This window comes from Benincasa hispida, chromosome 9 (genome assembly GCF_009727055.1).
Source record: "Benincasa hispida cultivar B227 chromosome 9, ASM972705v1, whole genome shotgun sequence".
In the NCBI taxonomy this organism is placed as follows: domain Eukaryota; kingdom Viridiplantae; phylum Streptophyta; class Magnoliopsida; order Cucurbitales; family Cucurbitaceae; genus Benincasa; species Benincasa hispida.
In genome coordinates, this window is record NC_052357.1 from 83237338 (window position 1) to 83255365 (window position 18028).

Below are 18028 nucleotides of genomic sequence, written 5' to 3' on the forward strand. Positions count from 1 at the left end.
CTTAAGTGCTTATTCCAGGTCTTGAACAAAGGGCCCCACCCTCTCATTGGATCGAGAGAGACTCGGTTTAGTGATTGGATCATAAATCAATTGTTCATTAGAGAATCAGTAAGACTTAAAGAGCAAGATGTAATCTTGGGGGTAAAATAGCTTCAGCCGTTATTATGAACAACCGTTGAAGGGTTAACTTACTAATCATGGTTATATCGAGTGGACACAATATATCTACAGTGAGGGGAGTGCAACTACTGGGCTTTAGTGGAGTTGCCTGTAGCTAACGAATGGTGGTTAATTAGGTTAAAGAGTTTAGTCGGTTAATCTTGGATCGTTGGAGCCCATGATTTGTAGGTCCATGAGGTTCCCTTACTAGCTCATATCGGACTAAACCTTAGAACAGTATGACGAATGAATTTGAAGTGTTCGAATTCGGTTTTTGGAGCAAAGCGCTAAATATATACAATATATTTAACCTAATGTTTAATTGCGAATTAAATATAAAGAGAGAGAAAATAGGATATATTTAAATAAGATTTGAATATCAAGATTATAAATAGGGATTCATATTAATTGGAATTAGTGTTAGATTTAATATCAAATTAAATTAATTAAATTGTTTAACTAATTATTTCATATCAAATGAAAATTAATTTTGAAATTAAATGGAATTGGTCAAAATTGCATCAAAAGTCAAAATTGTTGACTTTTGACTTTGAAAGTCAAAAATTCAAATTGTTAACTTTGGATTTTGAGAATCAAACTTTGACCTTTGACCAAGTTAATGGAAAGATCCAACAATAGTGAGTGGGAAATTCTAACATTTGCATTGTTAAGTATTGTCTTCATTTGAAGACACTTGTCCCACTAATCCTACTTTGAGTTAGTGGATTTTTTATTGTTAAATTCTCATCAAATTAAAAATTGCATGTTTTTGCATGAAATGACCTTTAAAAAGAAGAGATTTATTGAATTTTTCAACTCTTGACCAAGTGGGATTTTATGAGATTATTTGATAATCTCAACTCTTATTTTCTCTCAAATACTTAGCTTTTTCCTCTTCAAATTAGTCACTCACTGGATCTCACCATCCCGTTCTATGGCCGAAAAACAGTCGGTAAGACTCTCGTGGTGGTCTACGAACTGTTTGTGAGGAGATTAATTTGAAGAAGACTTGAGTCTACAAAGGTTGTATTTCTTCTATCCCTTTGTAATTTATTTAATTGCATGCTTATTCTTTGAAATTAACCTAATTTGAGTATTTTAGATCCATTTTTCCTTCCGTCGCGCATGTGTTTATTCCATCATATTGATCATTTAATAATATAACATCTTCTTGAAAAATTATTAAAAAAAATAAAATAAAATAAAAATAAACTCAATATAATATCAAGCATATGAATACTAGAAAATGGACTGAAAATATCTTCAACCACCACGATATATCATCGCCTAATAATTTCAGAATTTAACATAGTTATTTTCTTCCCAGTTACCTCACAACGAATCAAAACTAGTACTTCCTTTTTCCCTACAAAATAATATTCCAAATTCACTACCTAATAAATTATTAAAGAAATAAACTGAGTAGGTGAAAACCGAAAATGTTATTTCTGAAGGGAGAAAACACGAAAATTTTAAAATGTTTGTTTGAAGCTTTGGGCCCAAACGATCAATTCATTTGAGTCAGACACGATGAGCCCAAATGATCATCTGAGTGGAATATTGGGCCCAACTGATCAGTTGGGCTTCCATCCGAGGCCCAAGTAATCCGAAGATGTGATAGCAGTATCTTTGATGGCTGACGGCAAGTTTGCTAAGAAATGCCAATGTAGAATGTGCAGCATTACTTTTACGGGCTAACCATAGGAATAGTAGATTTTCATTTGTAAAAATAAAAAATCAATATTTCATTCATAAAGATGATAAAATAAATTAAAAAATAAAAAATAAACGAATTAATAAAAATCTAAATTATCCCAAACCATACAAATGAGATTGTAACTGTTTTATTAAAAAATATTCGTAATTACACTGTAATTAAAACAAACATCTAGAGGTTATCGGTGTCTGTTTTGGTCAAGCTCTGAGCACTGCATCGACCTCTTCTCCAACCAAGTTGCCACCATTTTTCTCTCTAAAATCAGCTCCTCCACCAACAGTGACGATACCTCCGACTTCAATTATGTCTTCATCCCTTGCTCTGTCAAACCTGGCTCCTCCTCCTTCCATCAAAACTTCAACACTAGCTCAGCTTCAGCTCCTTCTCCACTAGCTTCATTTATTACTCCTTCAGAGCCATCAGTAATCACTCCAATTTCATCTTCTTCTATCTCAACTCCTCTGACACAGGCTTTGTCGTCAACCTCAACCCCTATCAATTGTGCTGTCGTGAATAGTGTTGGGGTTGGTGCCCTAAATCTCGTAGGTTCCTATAGTTTGTAATTGTATTGTACAAATATCTTATTTATCTAATAAAATATATGATGTTTTATTTGACATTTAGTTGCATTGATCCACAAACCAATAAACTCACTTCCAAGGTTATCTTGTAGCTTAAACATGCATATAGAGATATACGGGTGGATCATGTTTAAGTGATAACCTAAATGATCTATAGTAGATGAATAAGGTTTGATACCTTATCCTGGTGACACTACAAGTATGGCTCACTTTGTAGATGTTACAATTGTTGTAAAGTGCTACAAATGATCTGATCCTGATCATTCATGTGGAAACATGTGAACGGGGATATTCTATACGAAGGAGTTTGTATAAGACCGGACCATGAAATGACTAGTCTCATTATATAACGTCGTTCATAATAGAGACTTACATTTCACCAGGATGACCACAGGTGACATGACCTAAATCCTAAGTGAGTTGTGAACGAGCCTATGAAGGCGATCTTTTGATTTCTATGGGTGAGAATGGTCAGATCGTCGACTCAACAAGCCTACCATTTTGGGGATTTGTCTGATTGGGAAATTGGGAACACCGCTACATAAGAAGGAATTCACTCATTCCCCAACGTCGGGATAAGTAGATAAATTGCTCCCTTAAGAGCTGATTCTGGGGCTTGAACAATGTGGCGCCACATCCTCTCCTGACTCGAGAGGGATTTGGTTATAGTTGGACTATAATTTATTGTTCATTAGAGGGATTAGTGGTACTTAAGGAGTTAAATGTAACTACAAGGGCAAAACGGTATTTTTAGCCTAGCTGTATTTACGAGCAATTTGTGAAAGGTCATCATACTGTTGACTGGTTATATCCAATGGACACAGAAATATATTTGTAGTTCAAAAAATACAGCTGTCAGTCTTTAATGGAATGTTTGACGGTTAACGGATGATGAATAATTTAATCAAAGAGTTTAATTAATTATTCACGCACCGTTAGAACTTCAAGCTACAAGTCTATTAGATCTCTTCTGTAGCTCAATGGGAATTAATGAGAATCAATTTTTGGATTAATTTGAATTGTTCAAATTAATTGAGTGAATTAATTACATGTGATATAATTAATTTAATTTAATTATATATGATATAATTACTATAATGTATTTGATACATTATAATATAAAGTTTATTTGAGAGGAAATAAATATTTAAATATGATTCAAATATTAATTATGTGAATTAGTTCATGTAATTAAATTTAATATAAATGTGATATATATTTAAAAGTCATTGGTGAGGAGGAATTGAAACTATAAGTTATATTGTATTTGATACATATAGAAACTATAAATTGTATGTTATATTGATATAACATATAGTTTAAATATATAGTAATATGATAAGATAGTTATCATATAAATATATATATTAATTGATTTATTAAAAATAAATTAATTTTATTTATTTATTAAAAATATTTTCTTGGGAGGAAGTTGTAACTCCTTCCTTTTTTTTCATTTTTACATGATAGTGGGGTATAGGAGTTGGTTGGTTTTCTTCTTCCATTCCAGCTTTCACAAAATAACCTAATTCCCAGAATTACAGTGGAGATTACCTTACAATCTTCTCTTCCTCTCTACTTTCTCAATCTCCCTCATCCAAAATAGCCAGAGCTCACACCTCTTGGATTCTCGTCCAGAGAATACAGTGGAATTCTCGTGGTGGTGTTTCATTTGGTTCCAAGGTTTTTCTTTTTTGAAGAACAATTCTTCAAAGGTAAATGTTTCTAAACTCATTTACTATTCTGTATAAAATTTGATTTAACATGCTATAGATTAATTTTTCTTCAATTAAATGCATAAATCTACCTGTTTGTTTGCTGTAAAATTATTGTTTTGTAAATTTAAGATTTTGGGTTCAATCCCATTTCTGCTCAAGGGTCTTCAATGGTTCCTTCAATTGGTATCAGAGCGGGGTTTTTTGCTCAATTTTTTTTCCAAAATTTCGGAATTAATTTTACAGTTTTTTGTGGGATTTTACATTCTGTCAATCTATTCATGTGATGATTGTTTTTTTTATGGATGTTTAAAGTTATTGGATAATTTCGAGATTGATACTTTGTTTATTACTTTGAATTTACAAAATTGTTTTGTAAAGACTTATGTTTTGAGGCATTTAATTGCTATTGAGTCTGTACATTTAAGTCCTTGAGTTGTTTGTGGGTTTCCCGGTGCTGATCAAGAGAAAATGAGACCAAATTCGATGGAGAAACGATGGAGAACGCGGTTGTACAGTGGAGACTTTACTGCGGCGTTGCAACATTGTGTCCTAGTGTTGCAACGCTACGATGAAGAACAATGTTGTGTTCTTTCCGTACCCTTGCAACGTTGGGCATAGCGTTGCAACACACCGAGATGGAAAGAACAAATCGATTCTTGTCTGGTTCGGTTTGTGACTCATTTGGTTCACTAGCGGTTCGATCAATTCAAGCAATTCAGGTCCGGTTCGAAAGCTGGTTGGTTCGATTCGAGCGGTTCAAGACTCGGTTCACTTGTTTGAACTTGTTGATTATTTATTTATGTAATAGATACATTTTTTGATGAATTAAATTAATATAAGTGTTGTATTAATTTAATTAATTGTTTAATTTTCAATCTCGGTCCAATAATTTATTTGCATTTGATGTATGATTTTTTATTTAAATACATATGTCATATTATATGTCATATAGTATTAAATCCCACCATAGTTATGCATTTAATTTCATGCATCATTGGGTTATAATATATATATTTGCATAATTTAATATTATTGCATGCTCATGCATCATATAGTATAAATGTTATAATATATGTATGCATGCATTAATAACATATACATGCATCATTTATATTATAAGAGTTATAATATATAGTATGAATGTATGTTTAAAGTACTTTATTAATAATTTCATTACTTTAGTATATATAATTTTCATGTATATTAGTAATGAAATGAAATTGCATGAAGCATGACATTACCTTAGGTATTTTATAATTGTTATAATTTAATAAAGTATGTCAATGGATGCAATGTATGGTTTTAATTATTTATTTATTTATTTATTATTATTATTATTATTTGCTTATAATTGTTATAACAAAATGAAATTAAAAATTAAAATCGATAAATCAGAATTGCATGCAGACCTTAGGTTAAATTCATTTTTTTTAAAAAAAAATAGTTTTAAAATATGAATCATATAGACCTAACAATCACATTTCTAATGAGATTAGAAATTTAATTTAATTTTTTAATCAGTTTAATAGGATTAAATTGGTCTCAATTAAAAGATTAACATTGTAACAAATGTATCTATAAATGACCTTTTATCTAAGGATAGTTTTATCTAGGCTGGAGTATTTAAGTTGACAGAAATGTAATACCCCTACCTGGGAACTTTTCTGGAAAGGTGAATTAAATAGATTTGTTACAAGCATGCGATTATGGGCTAACATTTGTTAAAGTGTTAACCTTAATCAAAATTGTTTAACTATCCAAAGCAAATGTTGTTTTTTGGAAAATTAAACAATCACTTAGTTAAAATCAGTGGCCGAATTTTTCTAAGTTAATTGACTTATGGTAAAACGCTCAGTGTGAGGATAATGGGGCATATGATACTTCATTTTATCCTCTTCACGTTTCTCCCTAAAAGTTCACACCGTGAGATCTGTACTCTGCCTTGAGACACCTTGAGTGCTCCCCTATGAATGGTGTTTGTATAGATCAATGTCAAGGTGAATGGAGAGAGTGTTTATAGTAAGCAGGGGCGGGACGTGTGACAATACATCCCTCAATCTTTCTCATTAGTTTGAACTAAAGTCTCACACGACCTTGTGGCACCTTGAGTGTCCTCCTACAGATGACATCTTTGCATGATACTACATTCAAACTCCAGAAATAGATAAGACTTACTTTAGTTTTTGCTCTAATCGGTTTTTCCCTACGGGCTCATTGGGGCATAATTTTATAATCTAAAATGAGAGGTTATACTTACAATAAATGTTAAGCGAGTTTAACTATTTCTAGACCGAACAATGGTGACTGATAGTTACAGTAACAAGGAGTTGTTTTGTCTATTGGTTGAGATAGTCTCATTTCTGTGAATGGGCACCTGATCACCCTACAGTAGATTTTGTCCTATCTCACTAAAGCATCATTGCAAAATAGATATCACTTAGGGTACATTAGATTATTTTGCTAAAATCGATTGGTTTTTCCTAGTGGTTTAATGCAAATAGACTAATATAAATAATTTGTATGATTTTAGAAAATTTCTTCATAATGACTTCAACGACTCTTAGTTTACTCGCTGCCTACAAACTAACAGGCGGTAATTACACGACTTGGAAAAATATAATTAATACTATACTAATCATTGATGACCTCCGTTTTATCCTAATGGAGGAGTGTCCTCCCATTTCAACTCCAAATGTTGTTCGAAATGTTCGAGAAGCATATGAGCGATGGACACAAACAAATGAGAAGGTCCGAGGGTATATCTTAGCAAGCCTTTCTAAAGTCTTGGCCAAGAAGCATGAGCCCGGTTCACGGTCTATGAGATCATGGAGTCCTTGAGGGGAATGTTTGAACAATCGTCCGCACAGCTCATACATGACACTCTCAAATACATCTTTAATGCCCGTATGCAAGAAGAGGCATCTGTTAGAGAACATGTTCTCAATATGATGGTTTACTTCAACGTGGCGGAGATAAATGGGTTCGTCATCGATGAAGCCAGTCACATTAGCTTTAAAGGAACCAGTAAAAGTCTTTGAGTGGCAAGTTAAGTGGGAGATTATTGGGGTTGGTGCCCTAAATCTCGTAGGGTCTTATAGTTTGTAATTGTATTGTAAAAACATCTTATTTATATAATAAAATATGTGATGTTTTATTTGACATTTAGTTGCTCTAATTCAAAAACCAATAAACTAACGTCGAAGGTTATCTTGTAGCTTAAACATTCATGTAGAGACATATGGATGGATCATGTTTAAGTGATAACCTAAATGATCTGTAGTAGATGGATAATGTTGGATACCTTATCCTGGTGACACTACGAGTATGGTCCACTTTATAGATGTTACAATTGTTGTAAAGTGCTATAAATGATCTGATTTTGATCATTCATGTGGAGACATTGAGCAGGGATATTCTATACAAAAGAGTTTGTATAAGACTGGACCACGAAATGACTAGTCTCATTATATAACACCGTTCACAATAAGCTTATATTTCACTAAGATGACCATAGGTGACATGACTTGAATCCTTAGTGATTTGTGAACTCCTGCCTATGAAGGTAGTCCTTTGATTTATATGGGGTGAGAATGGCCAGATCGCCGATTCAACAAGCCTACCAGTTTGAGATTCGTCTAATTGGGGAGTTAGGAACATAACTACATAATAAGAAAAAGACTCATTCCCAATGTCGGGGTAAGTAGATAAATTGCTCCATTGAGAGCTGATTCGGGGCCTTGAACAATATGGCGTCACACCCTCTCCTAGCCCGATAAGAGTTTGGTCATAGTTGGACTATGATTTATTGTTCACTAAAGGGATTAGTAGTACTTAAGAAGTTGGATGTAACTATAGGAGCAAAACGGTATTTTTGACCCAACTGTACTTATGAGCAATTTGTGAAGGTTTGTCATATTGTTGATTGGCTATACCCAATAGACACAGAAATATATCTGTAGTGCAAAGAGTGCAGTTGTCGGCCTTCGGTGGAGTATCCGACAATTAACAGATGGAATAATTTAATTAAAGAGTTTAATTAGTTATTCACGTACGGTTGGAGCTTCGACTACAGGTCCATGAGGTCCCCTCTATAGCTCAACGAGAATTAATGAGAATCAATTTTTTTGATTAATTTTAATTATTCAAATTAAATGAGGGAATTAATTATATGTGATATAATTAATTTAATTTAATTATATATGTTATAATTATTATAATGTATTTGATACATTATAATATAAATTTTAGTTGAGAGGAAATAAATTTTTGAATATGATTCAAATATTAATTATGTGAATTGGATTCATGTAATTAAATTTAATATAAATGTGATTTATATCAAAAGCCATTGGTGAGAGAGAATTGAAACTATAAGATATATTATATTTGATACAATATAGAAACAGATTATATGTTAAATTTAATATAACATATAGTTTAATATATATATTACATGATAAGGTAGTTATCATATTAATTGATTTATTAAAGATAAATTAATTATATTTATTTTTTAAAAATAATTTTTTTGGAGGGTGTTGTAACTCCTTCCCCCCTCTTTTACATGATAGTGGGGTATGGGAGTTGGTTGGTTTTCTTCTTCCATTCTGGCTTTCACAAAATAATCTAATTCACAGAATTACAGTGGGGACTACCTTATAATCTTCTTCTCCTCTCTACTCTCTCAATCTCCTTCATCCAAAATAGCACTTAGTTCACAGATTTTCTGAAAGCACTTAGTTCTCTTTGAAAATCTCGAAGGAAATCAATATAGTATGCATTATAAATTTGATAAATTAATAACAGTGTAATTGAGAAAGATGCATAATGAATTAAAAAGGCTGGTGAGGGCAAATTAATATTCATTTTGTCTTAAATCGGCGATTGACACAAAAGTTTATTAATATATTATCTCAAATAGGATATCCTTAAACCACTTACTTTGATACCATATTAAATAATTGATTGACCTCAAAGTTGAAATAATCATCTAATATTTTATGTAAATTAATTATGGGAAAAGACAAAAGAAATATAGGTCAATTGTATAGGCCTCCATTTACTAGGAAAACCATCTTTCATTAATTTCACCAATCTCTCAATTTTTTATTTTCTTTTTCTTTTCTCTTGGTTCAATGATTTATTGTGCATGTAATGAGTAGAAATTCAATCGCTTGTGCTTTCTGGGGTTTGTCAATGATCAAATCCAACCTCTTTTATTGCTTTGACACTCACTCACTCACTCTTTTGGAACTTCAATTTTAGAATCTAAACATAAAGCCTTCTCTACCGGAATGCCCTTTCTACATCCTTATATTTCCTTCCACTTTTCTCCACATTTCATCAAATATATTCCTTCCCATATGCGATATTTTGTCAATTCTTGTGTTCATTTTCAAACCAACGGTGGAGAAAAAAAATAATTGGTGCTGTCAACTCCATTCCTAAAGCCACTCCTTTATACCCACGCTCCACAGGATCCTATACTTAAATCCCGACACGATTTCACGATTTATCTGTCATGTTATTTATTTTAATTTTAATATCACAAATTTTAAAAAAAGTAAAATCGATCTATCAAATAGAAAATTATATATATATAAATATAGTTTTATATTAATTGAACATACGACGTGTGAGTCTAAGTCTAAAGTAGAGAGTAGAGAATAGATAATATCATATCATTGGTAAAATATTAGGAGATATATCTTAACAACATTTACAAATTACTTGTCCTAACAAGAGATAAGATATTAACATCCACTGAGATATCCATGATATGATGATTTTTAGTTTGACCCATTATACTAACTAATAGTTTAATATCATTAGAAAAGAGTAGTGTATTTTCTTCATAAAAGAAAAGCTTTGATATTTGTGGGGTAGACATAAAATGGTTGGGTATGTGTGTTGAGGTAGCCTTTAATGGACTCCAAATAGTGACATGGTAAAGCATCCAAGCTTTGAGTAAGATTGCTATTTAGAGGCATATGATTGGTGGGGAGAGATTCCTCTCATTCTTTTCATTTTTCTGCAAATTTTTATTAGATAAGTGGTTTGGTTGGTCTAGTTGTTTCAGGCAAAGGCCCACCTTTTTTATGCATCATTCTATTCAATTTTCCAACCCCAACCTTCCTATTCTATGGTTCTCTTCTTAGAAATATTGGATCATTTTAGACTTTTTGTTGATAAATTTTAATGTGAAATGCTACCAAGTCAAACTTCTAATTACCTATTAATATCTCTATTCACTCTATTCGAATTTATTTCATTTAATTTAGATGTTTAATGTCTTACACTTTAATATATGTATTTGTTTTACTAATTTTATATGCAGAAATCTAAATTATTTAATTATTTAATTAATTAAAAGAGAAAAATAGCATAGACATTAATTAAATATAGTATTATTTAATATGTTTTTATATTATTTTATTCTTTGATCATTTATAATAATAATCAATTTATTTTTGTACATTAAACATTTATTAAAATTGAATAAATTAATTTGTTTAATTACTAGAAATGTTTTAATAAGTACAACTTAACTACAATATTAATAATCAATGATAAATTTTATATTAGATAATTAAAGTAATATAATATATTAATCGTGTGAAGGTATTAGTTAAAATTTACTCCATCTAAATAATTTATTTATATTAATAATTAATTAAAGTAAAGTAGTCATGATCAATTAATAGTAATTTATTAATAAATTAGGTTACATTCTTACAATTCATATCTTAAATTCTACCTATATGTATTGGAAATTTGATGTGAGATGAGTTTTAAAACTTCTCAAACATAAGATTTAAAAAGTGAAATGATGTGGAACAAATACTAATATTTGTTGTATATCTAAAAAGCCATAAAAAGATAAAAAAAATTTTTTTGGCAAATACGACATTAGGCTTCTATAATTCTAGAATAATTACATTGTTGACCTATTTTAAAAGTCCAAAATGAAAAATGCCATTTTTTTAATAATAATAATAATAATAATAATGTTAACTGACATTCTATTAATATCATGGACAAGTGAAGTTACAAATTTCTCCTTCCTTCAGATTTCTTTACTTCTTTTTTCTCTTTCTTTTTCTCCGGCAGACCAACTTTGGCAAAACTCTTTTTTCCCCCTTCTTTTCTCCTCTTCTTCTCCAATGTGACAAACTTCGACGAAACCATGTACCAGCTCCCGTTGTGAAAAAGAAGAGATAGAAGAGTGATCTATGAATAAGGAAGGGAAGAGAAAGAGAGAGTGTGTAAGCGAGAGCGAGAGAGGAGAGGGATCTGTGAATGAGGAAAGGAAGAGTGCGAGAGCGAGAGCGAGATGAGCTTTTTGTGTGTGTGAGCTCATTTTGATAATGTCACTCGAATTTAACGTCAATAAAAAGTAAAAAGAAAAAAAAAATCTTATTTTTGAAAAGGGAGACAAACTTCTAATTTTTCCTAAAATTTTTGTAAAATTTAGATCTTACAAAAATCCCATAATCTTGTAGTAATATATCCTATATATATTAATGAGGTGATAGATGGATGACTAATTTTGTTGTCTTTGTGCCCTCTCTACAACTATTAATACTCTAAATATAAAAACAAAATGCCTTTTTAATTTTATTTTTATATTGGAAATATTTAAGATGATTTTGATTCATTCAGCTTGGGGTAATTTAGGCTCTTTTCAAGACATTCCAGTCTATTAAAGTTTTGTTCGAAGATAAATTCATTCTTTTACATGTTCAGACAAGACTTCAGTACTCTTACATTTTTACATTCCAATTTATTCCAACAATCACGTGACTTGTTCAACATTTTTTTTTTAACATGGCATAATTTAACTAAATATATGATCTACTTTAATAAATTGGAATTTCAGAATGAAAATTGGTACACCGTCTAAAAATCGAACATTTTCAGAATAATAAAAACAAAACAAAAAAAATTGACGTGGAAAAGAAAACTATAGGTCAAGAAGAAGAATAAATCCACGAGAATAAAAAAAAATCAACACAAGAATTTTCAATAACGATAGTCAACAAAAAAATGATACAATATTTATAAAATTAAAGTGCTCAAAATTTATCTAAAATCTGATGGGAAAGTTTTAATAGCCTGAAATTAAAGTAGAATATCAAAAAGATTTAAAGGGAATAACAAAATATTTTAAATAATAAAGGCAAAATAGAATAAATGTAAAAGTTGTAAGAACCCAATTCAAATTAAAATCCTAGCATTAACCCAAAGTTTTTTTTTTTTTTTTTAAGTATTATAATTAAAGTATGGAGTGAATGAATCGAACTTCTAACCTCGAGATCGATAATACGAATACTATGGAATTATGCTCATGTTGACAACCTAAAATCTTTTCAAGCTATGAAAATGTTACAAGTTTTTAGTAGAATAATTTCAAGCTGAGCTAATAGACTGAGATGTCTTAACTACTTGGTTTACTCCAAGGAGAAAATGTTGGTAAAATATAAATTTTAGTCAAATCATAATAATTTTTTTGCTTACTCCATTTTAATTATTGATTTTAATATTAGTCTAACCTTCATTTAGCCCTACAACGTTTATTTATTTATTTATTTTAAAGTTGAAGATTCGCTTTCTTACTCTGTATTTATTTAATGATAAGTTCTAAAATTTTAAAATATCTAAACAATAATGTGAATTCAAAGTTCAACATCAAATAAATAACTGGGTTAAATTGTAATTTAACATTTTTTTTAATAAAATTGTAATTAATGCTAATATATATAAAACAAACTAAAAACAATAATAATAATAATAATAATAATAAAATATTTAAATCCTATTTTAGTCTATAAAGTTTTAATCTTATTTTATTTTGGTCCTTAAACTTTCAAAAACATCCATTCTTATCCCTAAACTTTTTAAAAGTATTTACTTTGGTCCTTACTATTATGATTCTACTAACTCTTAAACATAACGATAAGATGAGTTGTATTTTTGGATGAATAGGCTGTCAAATAATTTAATCATGCTAAAAATTTTAGGGTTTTAATTTTAAATTAGATGGTAAAGCGATTTTGTATAGGAGATCTCAAAAGTCATTTTACGTCCAGTATTTTGGTTGTTCACTATTTTGACACGTTGAATGTTGATATTTTACTTCACATTCATTTTGCTCAATACATATTAGATATAATTTCATTTTTAAATGTATTTCATCTTTTAAATATTAACATAATCTTAAAAATAGGGATGAAAATAAATACCTTTTAGAAGTTTTAAATGAATGTTTTTTAAAATTTAGAAATCAAAATAGAATAAGATTCAAATTACAGGAATCAAAATTGAATTTAAAAAAAAATATATGACGTTTGACCATTTGATTTATAAAAGGCCACGTAAGTTTTCAGTCACAACCCAATAAAATACTTCTCAAAAAGGAAAAAAATCCAATAAAATAATTATTTTAGAGAGATGAAACTTAAAAATGAGAGAAAAAACCTGGGAAGTAGAAACTAGTGTGGCGTAGACACGTGAGTAACATGTGAAGGGTCCACGACGGCGGAATCAATCGTGACTGCGGCTGGTGCTACCTATGACCGGCTGACAGCTACCGACTCCTTCGGTTCCCCGTTCCCACTCCCACTCAACCACTTGCTCTTCTTTAGTTGTACTTTGGACAAGTTTTATAATCATTTTATAATTAAACTATAAAATATAGAAATACACCTCCATGATACTATATACTTTTTTAAGAGTCTTATTTTAATTGTTGGAGTTTAAAATTTCTTTAAAAAAAATAATGAAAATTTTTTAACATATATGAAAACATAAATATATATGATATATTTGTGAATTATATTTATTTATTTTCGGTTATTCTAACTGTGGAAGTGTATAAATTTGTTAATTATGAAAAGAGTTAAATTGAATTGTGAGGTAAAATTTAAAATTTCAATTAAGATAAATATGAGAATAAAAGAATGAAAATAGAAACCATGGTATTGAGTATTTAATATAACGAATCTTGAAAGAAAAGGAGTTGAAAAGCAAAGAAGAGAAGAGAGGAAGGGGAAAAGGGAAAGAGTTTGCGGAAACACGGAGCCGCTCTTGCCCAGAGTTTGGAAGATATTCCCCGCCCTTGGAAAGCGCTAATGCATTGGGCCCCACTCCAACCATTCTGTCAACTGGGCCCCACTCCTCCCCTCTTCCTTTTTACAAAAGTCCACCGTCAACACTCTGACATCAAACTTAACCACAGTTACTTTCCTAACCCATACACCATTTCCAATCTCTCCTTCTTTTTAACCCACTCTTCTACCGTTTCTAATACTCCTTCTTCTCCATCCATTTTCATTTCTCTTATTATTTGTATTTCCATTAAAATCCTTTCTCTCTCTCTCTCTCTCTTATTCCCCTATTCATCATTGCCTTCCATCTTAAGAAACCTTTTGTTCTCCATTCCATAATAATCCTCAACTGCAACTGTTCTTCAATCTAAAACTCAACGCCCTTTCTGATTTCGAGATTCTGTATTTAATTACCAATTACTAATCCAATACTCCCAAGCATGAGTTGCAACGGTTGCAGGGTGCTACGAAAGGGCTGCAGCGAAACCTGCGTTTTAAGGGGAAGTCTCCATTGGATTGATTCTCCCGAAGCTCAAGGGAACGCCACTCTGTTTCTCGCTAAATTCTTCGGTCGTAGTGATCTCTTGTCCTTCATCTCCGCCGTTCCTTATCATCAAAGACCCGGTAACTTCCTTTTTCTTTACTGCCCACTTCTTTAATTCCTCAATCAATCGATTCTGAGATTTCCCCCGTTTCTTCTTCTTTTAAGCTCTGTTTCAGTCACTGCTATTCGAAGCTTGTGGCCGCACCGTTAACCCAGTTAGCGGCGCTGTTGGTCTACTATCCAGCGGGAACTGGCACGTCTGTCAGGCGGCGGCGGATACCGTTCTCAACGGCGGAGTTCTCCGACCGATACCCGGATTCGAAATTTCTGGAAATCTCACGCCCAACCTCGATGAATCCTTGCTTACTTTCAATACCGATGTCTGGACTACCACTACACACAATCTTCAATTTTACCCATCTACTCCGTCTGATTTCCGGTGCCTTCCTGATCTTTCTCTCGGCAGAGGGAAGAATCATCCGTTGGAGAATCGGCGGTCTCTTGATTCCGAAGAGTCGGTCATGACCAGCTTCGGAAGCGGCGATGTCGGCGACCGGCGGAAAGAGACGAAGCTTTTGAACTTATTCGTATGAAAGAAGGAAGAGAGAAAGAGGGATGGAATTTTGTTTCGAGTTTAGTGACGGTGTTGTAGAAGCAACGACAGTGAATAATCCAATGAGATTTTAATAATCAGTCCGTTCGGAAAGGAACTGTCGCAATGGATTTTCTTCCACCGGCGACGGTGATTTTATCCCTTCTGTTTAAAATTAAGATAAAATACCTAATTTTTTGGGAGGGGGGCTTTACGGTAATTTTAATAATGTAAGTAGATGACGTGTAATTGTGGAGAGGGAGAGGTTGCATGGATAATCAAAAATCAATATTGTCCTCGCCGTACCGTACAGCCTCAACTCATGACTCTTCTCTGACCTTCTTTTTCGTTTTTTTAATTAACAAAAAAAAAGAATAATTATTTTAAACGGTAGAATTAGTAAAAATATTTTTAAATATAATAAAAATGTTGCTGTTTATTAGTGATATACTATAATAGACATTTATATGATAGACTACTTAGATATCTATCAATAATATTTACTGAAATTTTTTTATTATACTTTATTATTGATAGATAGTAATTAAGTTGAGTTTATTTTCCTTTACTTAATAATATACATATACACATTAAAAAAACTCAGGCTACCACCGCCTTTTTTTTATCTTTCATTTATTTCTCACAATAGAAAATAGATATCGTTTTATAGATATTTAAAATTCAGTGTTTTATTTATATATTTTGTATGCAGTTTAAATTCGTGTACGTGGAAGTTTGTGAGTTTGACGTTGTTGGAAAATATGAGTCATTAATAGGTGTAATTTTGATGATAAGAGGAAAAGAAAAGAACTGTTTCTTCACGAAATGTGTTGAACAATTTATTCATTGCGTTAAGATAATATTCCGAATGTGAAGGCATTGGGACTATAAATACAAAATGAATAGAAACAAACAGATTCAAGTCGGTTTATATTTGACTTACCATACAACTTAGTTTTAAATTCCATTTTCGTCTTTATAATTTAAAATTTATTCAATTTTAGTCTATTTTCAAATCTATTTACTTAAAATCTTAAAATTTGAAAATAGAAATCCTGATTAGGACAAACTGAGATCTTGAAGTTAAGACTAAGACAATTAAAACCATAATTTATATATGTATGTATTACGTTTGAAGTCCGTAAAATTTATAGTTTGTTTTACTACATAAAAAAGTTTAAAATATTATAATTAATATATTAAATAGTTTTTAACATTATTTTATTCTTAGGGCGTGTTTGTTTCAAGGATTAGGCTTGGGATGGGTTAGACATCCTAAACTCAACCCTTGTTTGGAATAAGGGTTTAAGAAGCCAGACTTCCTATCCTCTTCCATGGATTTGAATAGGAAACATTATTCAAATTCATAGATTACATTTTTTTTCTAATTTAATTTAGGAAGTTTGTCGGTCAACTTCTAGAAACCACCCCGGCGTTGCTATAGGCCAACACCGACCATTGCTGGCCACCCTCAGTCACCACTTCCAGTGATCTTGTCGGCGGACTTCCAACGACCTTGTCGATGGACTTCTGTTGTCGACTATAGCCAAACTTCGATCGCCATCGGCCAACTTTGACCACCATTCCTGGTGATCGCTGTAAAAAATATTGTTAGTATATAACAAACCAAACAAAACTTATATATAAAAATACTTCTAAAAAGGAGTTGTAAAAAACATGTGTTTTTATTTTAAATCAATAGTGTTTAAATAAAAAAAAAAATCTAATTCATTCAAAACAAGCCCTTAATTTAATGATAATAATATTTTTTAAATAAACTCTTTCTATTTTTTTTATATGGAGTTTTTTCTTTTTACTTATTATTATTTATTAGATTATCTTTTTTAATTCACTCTCTTCCCTTTATTTATATATTTCCTTTATTTTAGGAGATTTTTTGTTTTTTTTTTTTTCTATTTCTCCTGGCATAAATCGATCACTACAAGAAGCATCCCTATATGCTTTTCTTCTTATTATTATTATATACATATTTTTAACAAAAATTGAATAGTAAGGAGGGGTAAAAAGTAAATTGAACTAGATTTTTGCTTAACTAAGTATATTTATTTAAATTATATGTGTAGAAAACCTCAATTTAAATTAGTAAAAGATGTATAACATTTTATTTCAAAGTCTAATAAAATCAAAATATCAAATTATAAAACAATAAATCAAATAAATTTATAATTTTAGTCAAATCTATATTTCAAAATTCAAAAAACAAATATTCTTCAAAAAAATTTAGATTATTTTATATTTGACTATATTAAAATAATTAAGATGACAAGTTTAAACTAATCTAAAATCTAACCTTATTAAATACAAAAAAATATTTCATAAACTCAAAATTTATAAATCTACACTTCATTCCCAGACATCCTAAGCATGCATTCCAAATGTTTTTTAAACCCATACTTCCAAAATCTGCACTCAAAACACAAATTTCTTAAACCCGGACTACCTAAACCTCCCAACAACTTAACATGCTTAGCATTCCAAACCTGCGCACCAAACACCCCTTATAGTTTTAACTACTTAAAAGACAAAATACAAATTTATTATACTTGTAAAGTTAAAAAGGTGTGATTGTCCGTTCAAATATATATTCATC

General features: G+C 30.8%; 1 protein-coding gene across 1 annotated transcript; it reads left to right on the forward strand.

The window, feature by feature from the left end:
- Positions 1-14275: 14275 nt before the first annotated feature.
- On the forward strand, positions 14276-15734 carry LOC120086489 (LOB domain-containing protein 39-like). Its single transcript, XM_039043163.1, has 2 exons — positions 14276-14905; positions 14991-15734. The coding sequence occupies exons 1-2, from the start codon at positions 14722-14724 to the stop codon at positions 15416-15418; spliced, it is 612 nt and encodes a 203-aa protein (XP_038899091.1). The 5' UTR covers positions 14276-14721; the 3' UTR covers positions 15419-15734.
- The last annotated feature ends 2294 nt before the right edge of the window (positions 15735-18028 follow it).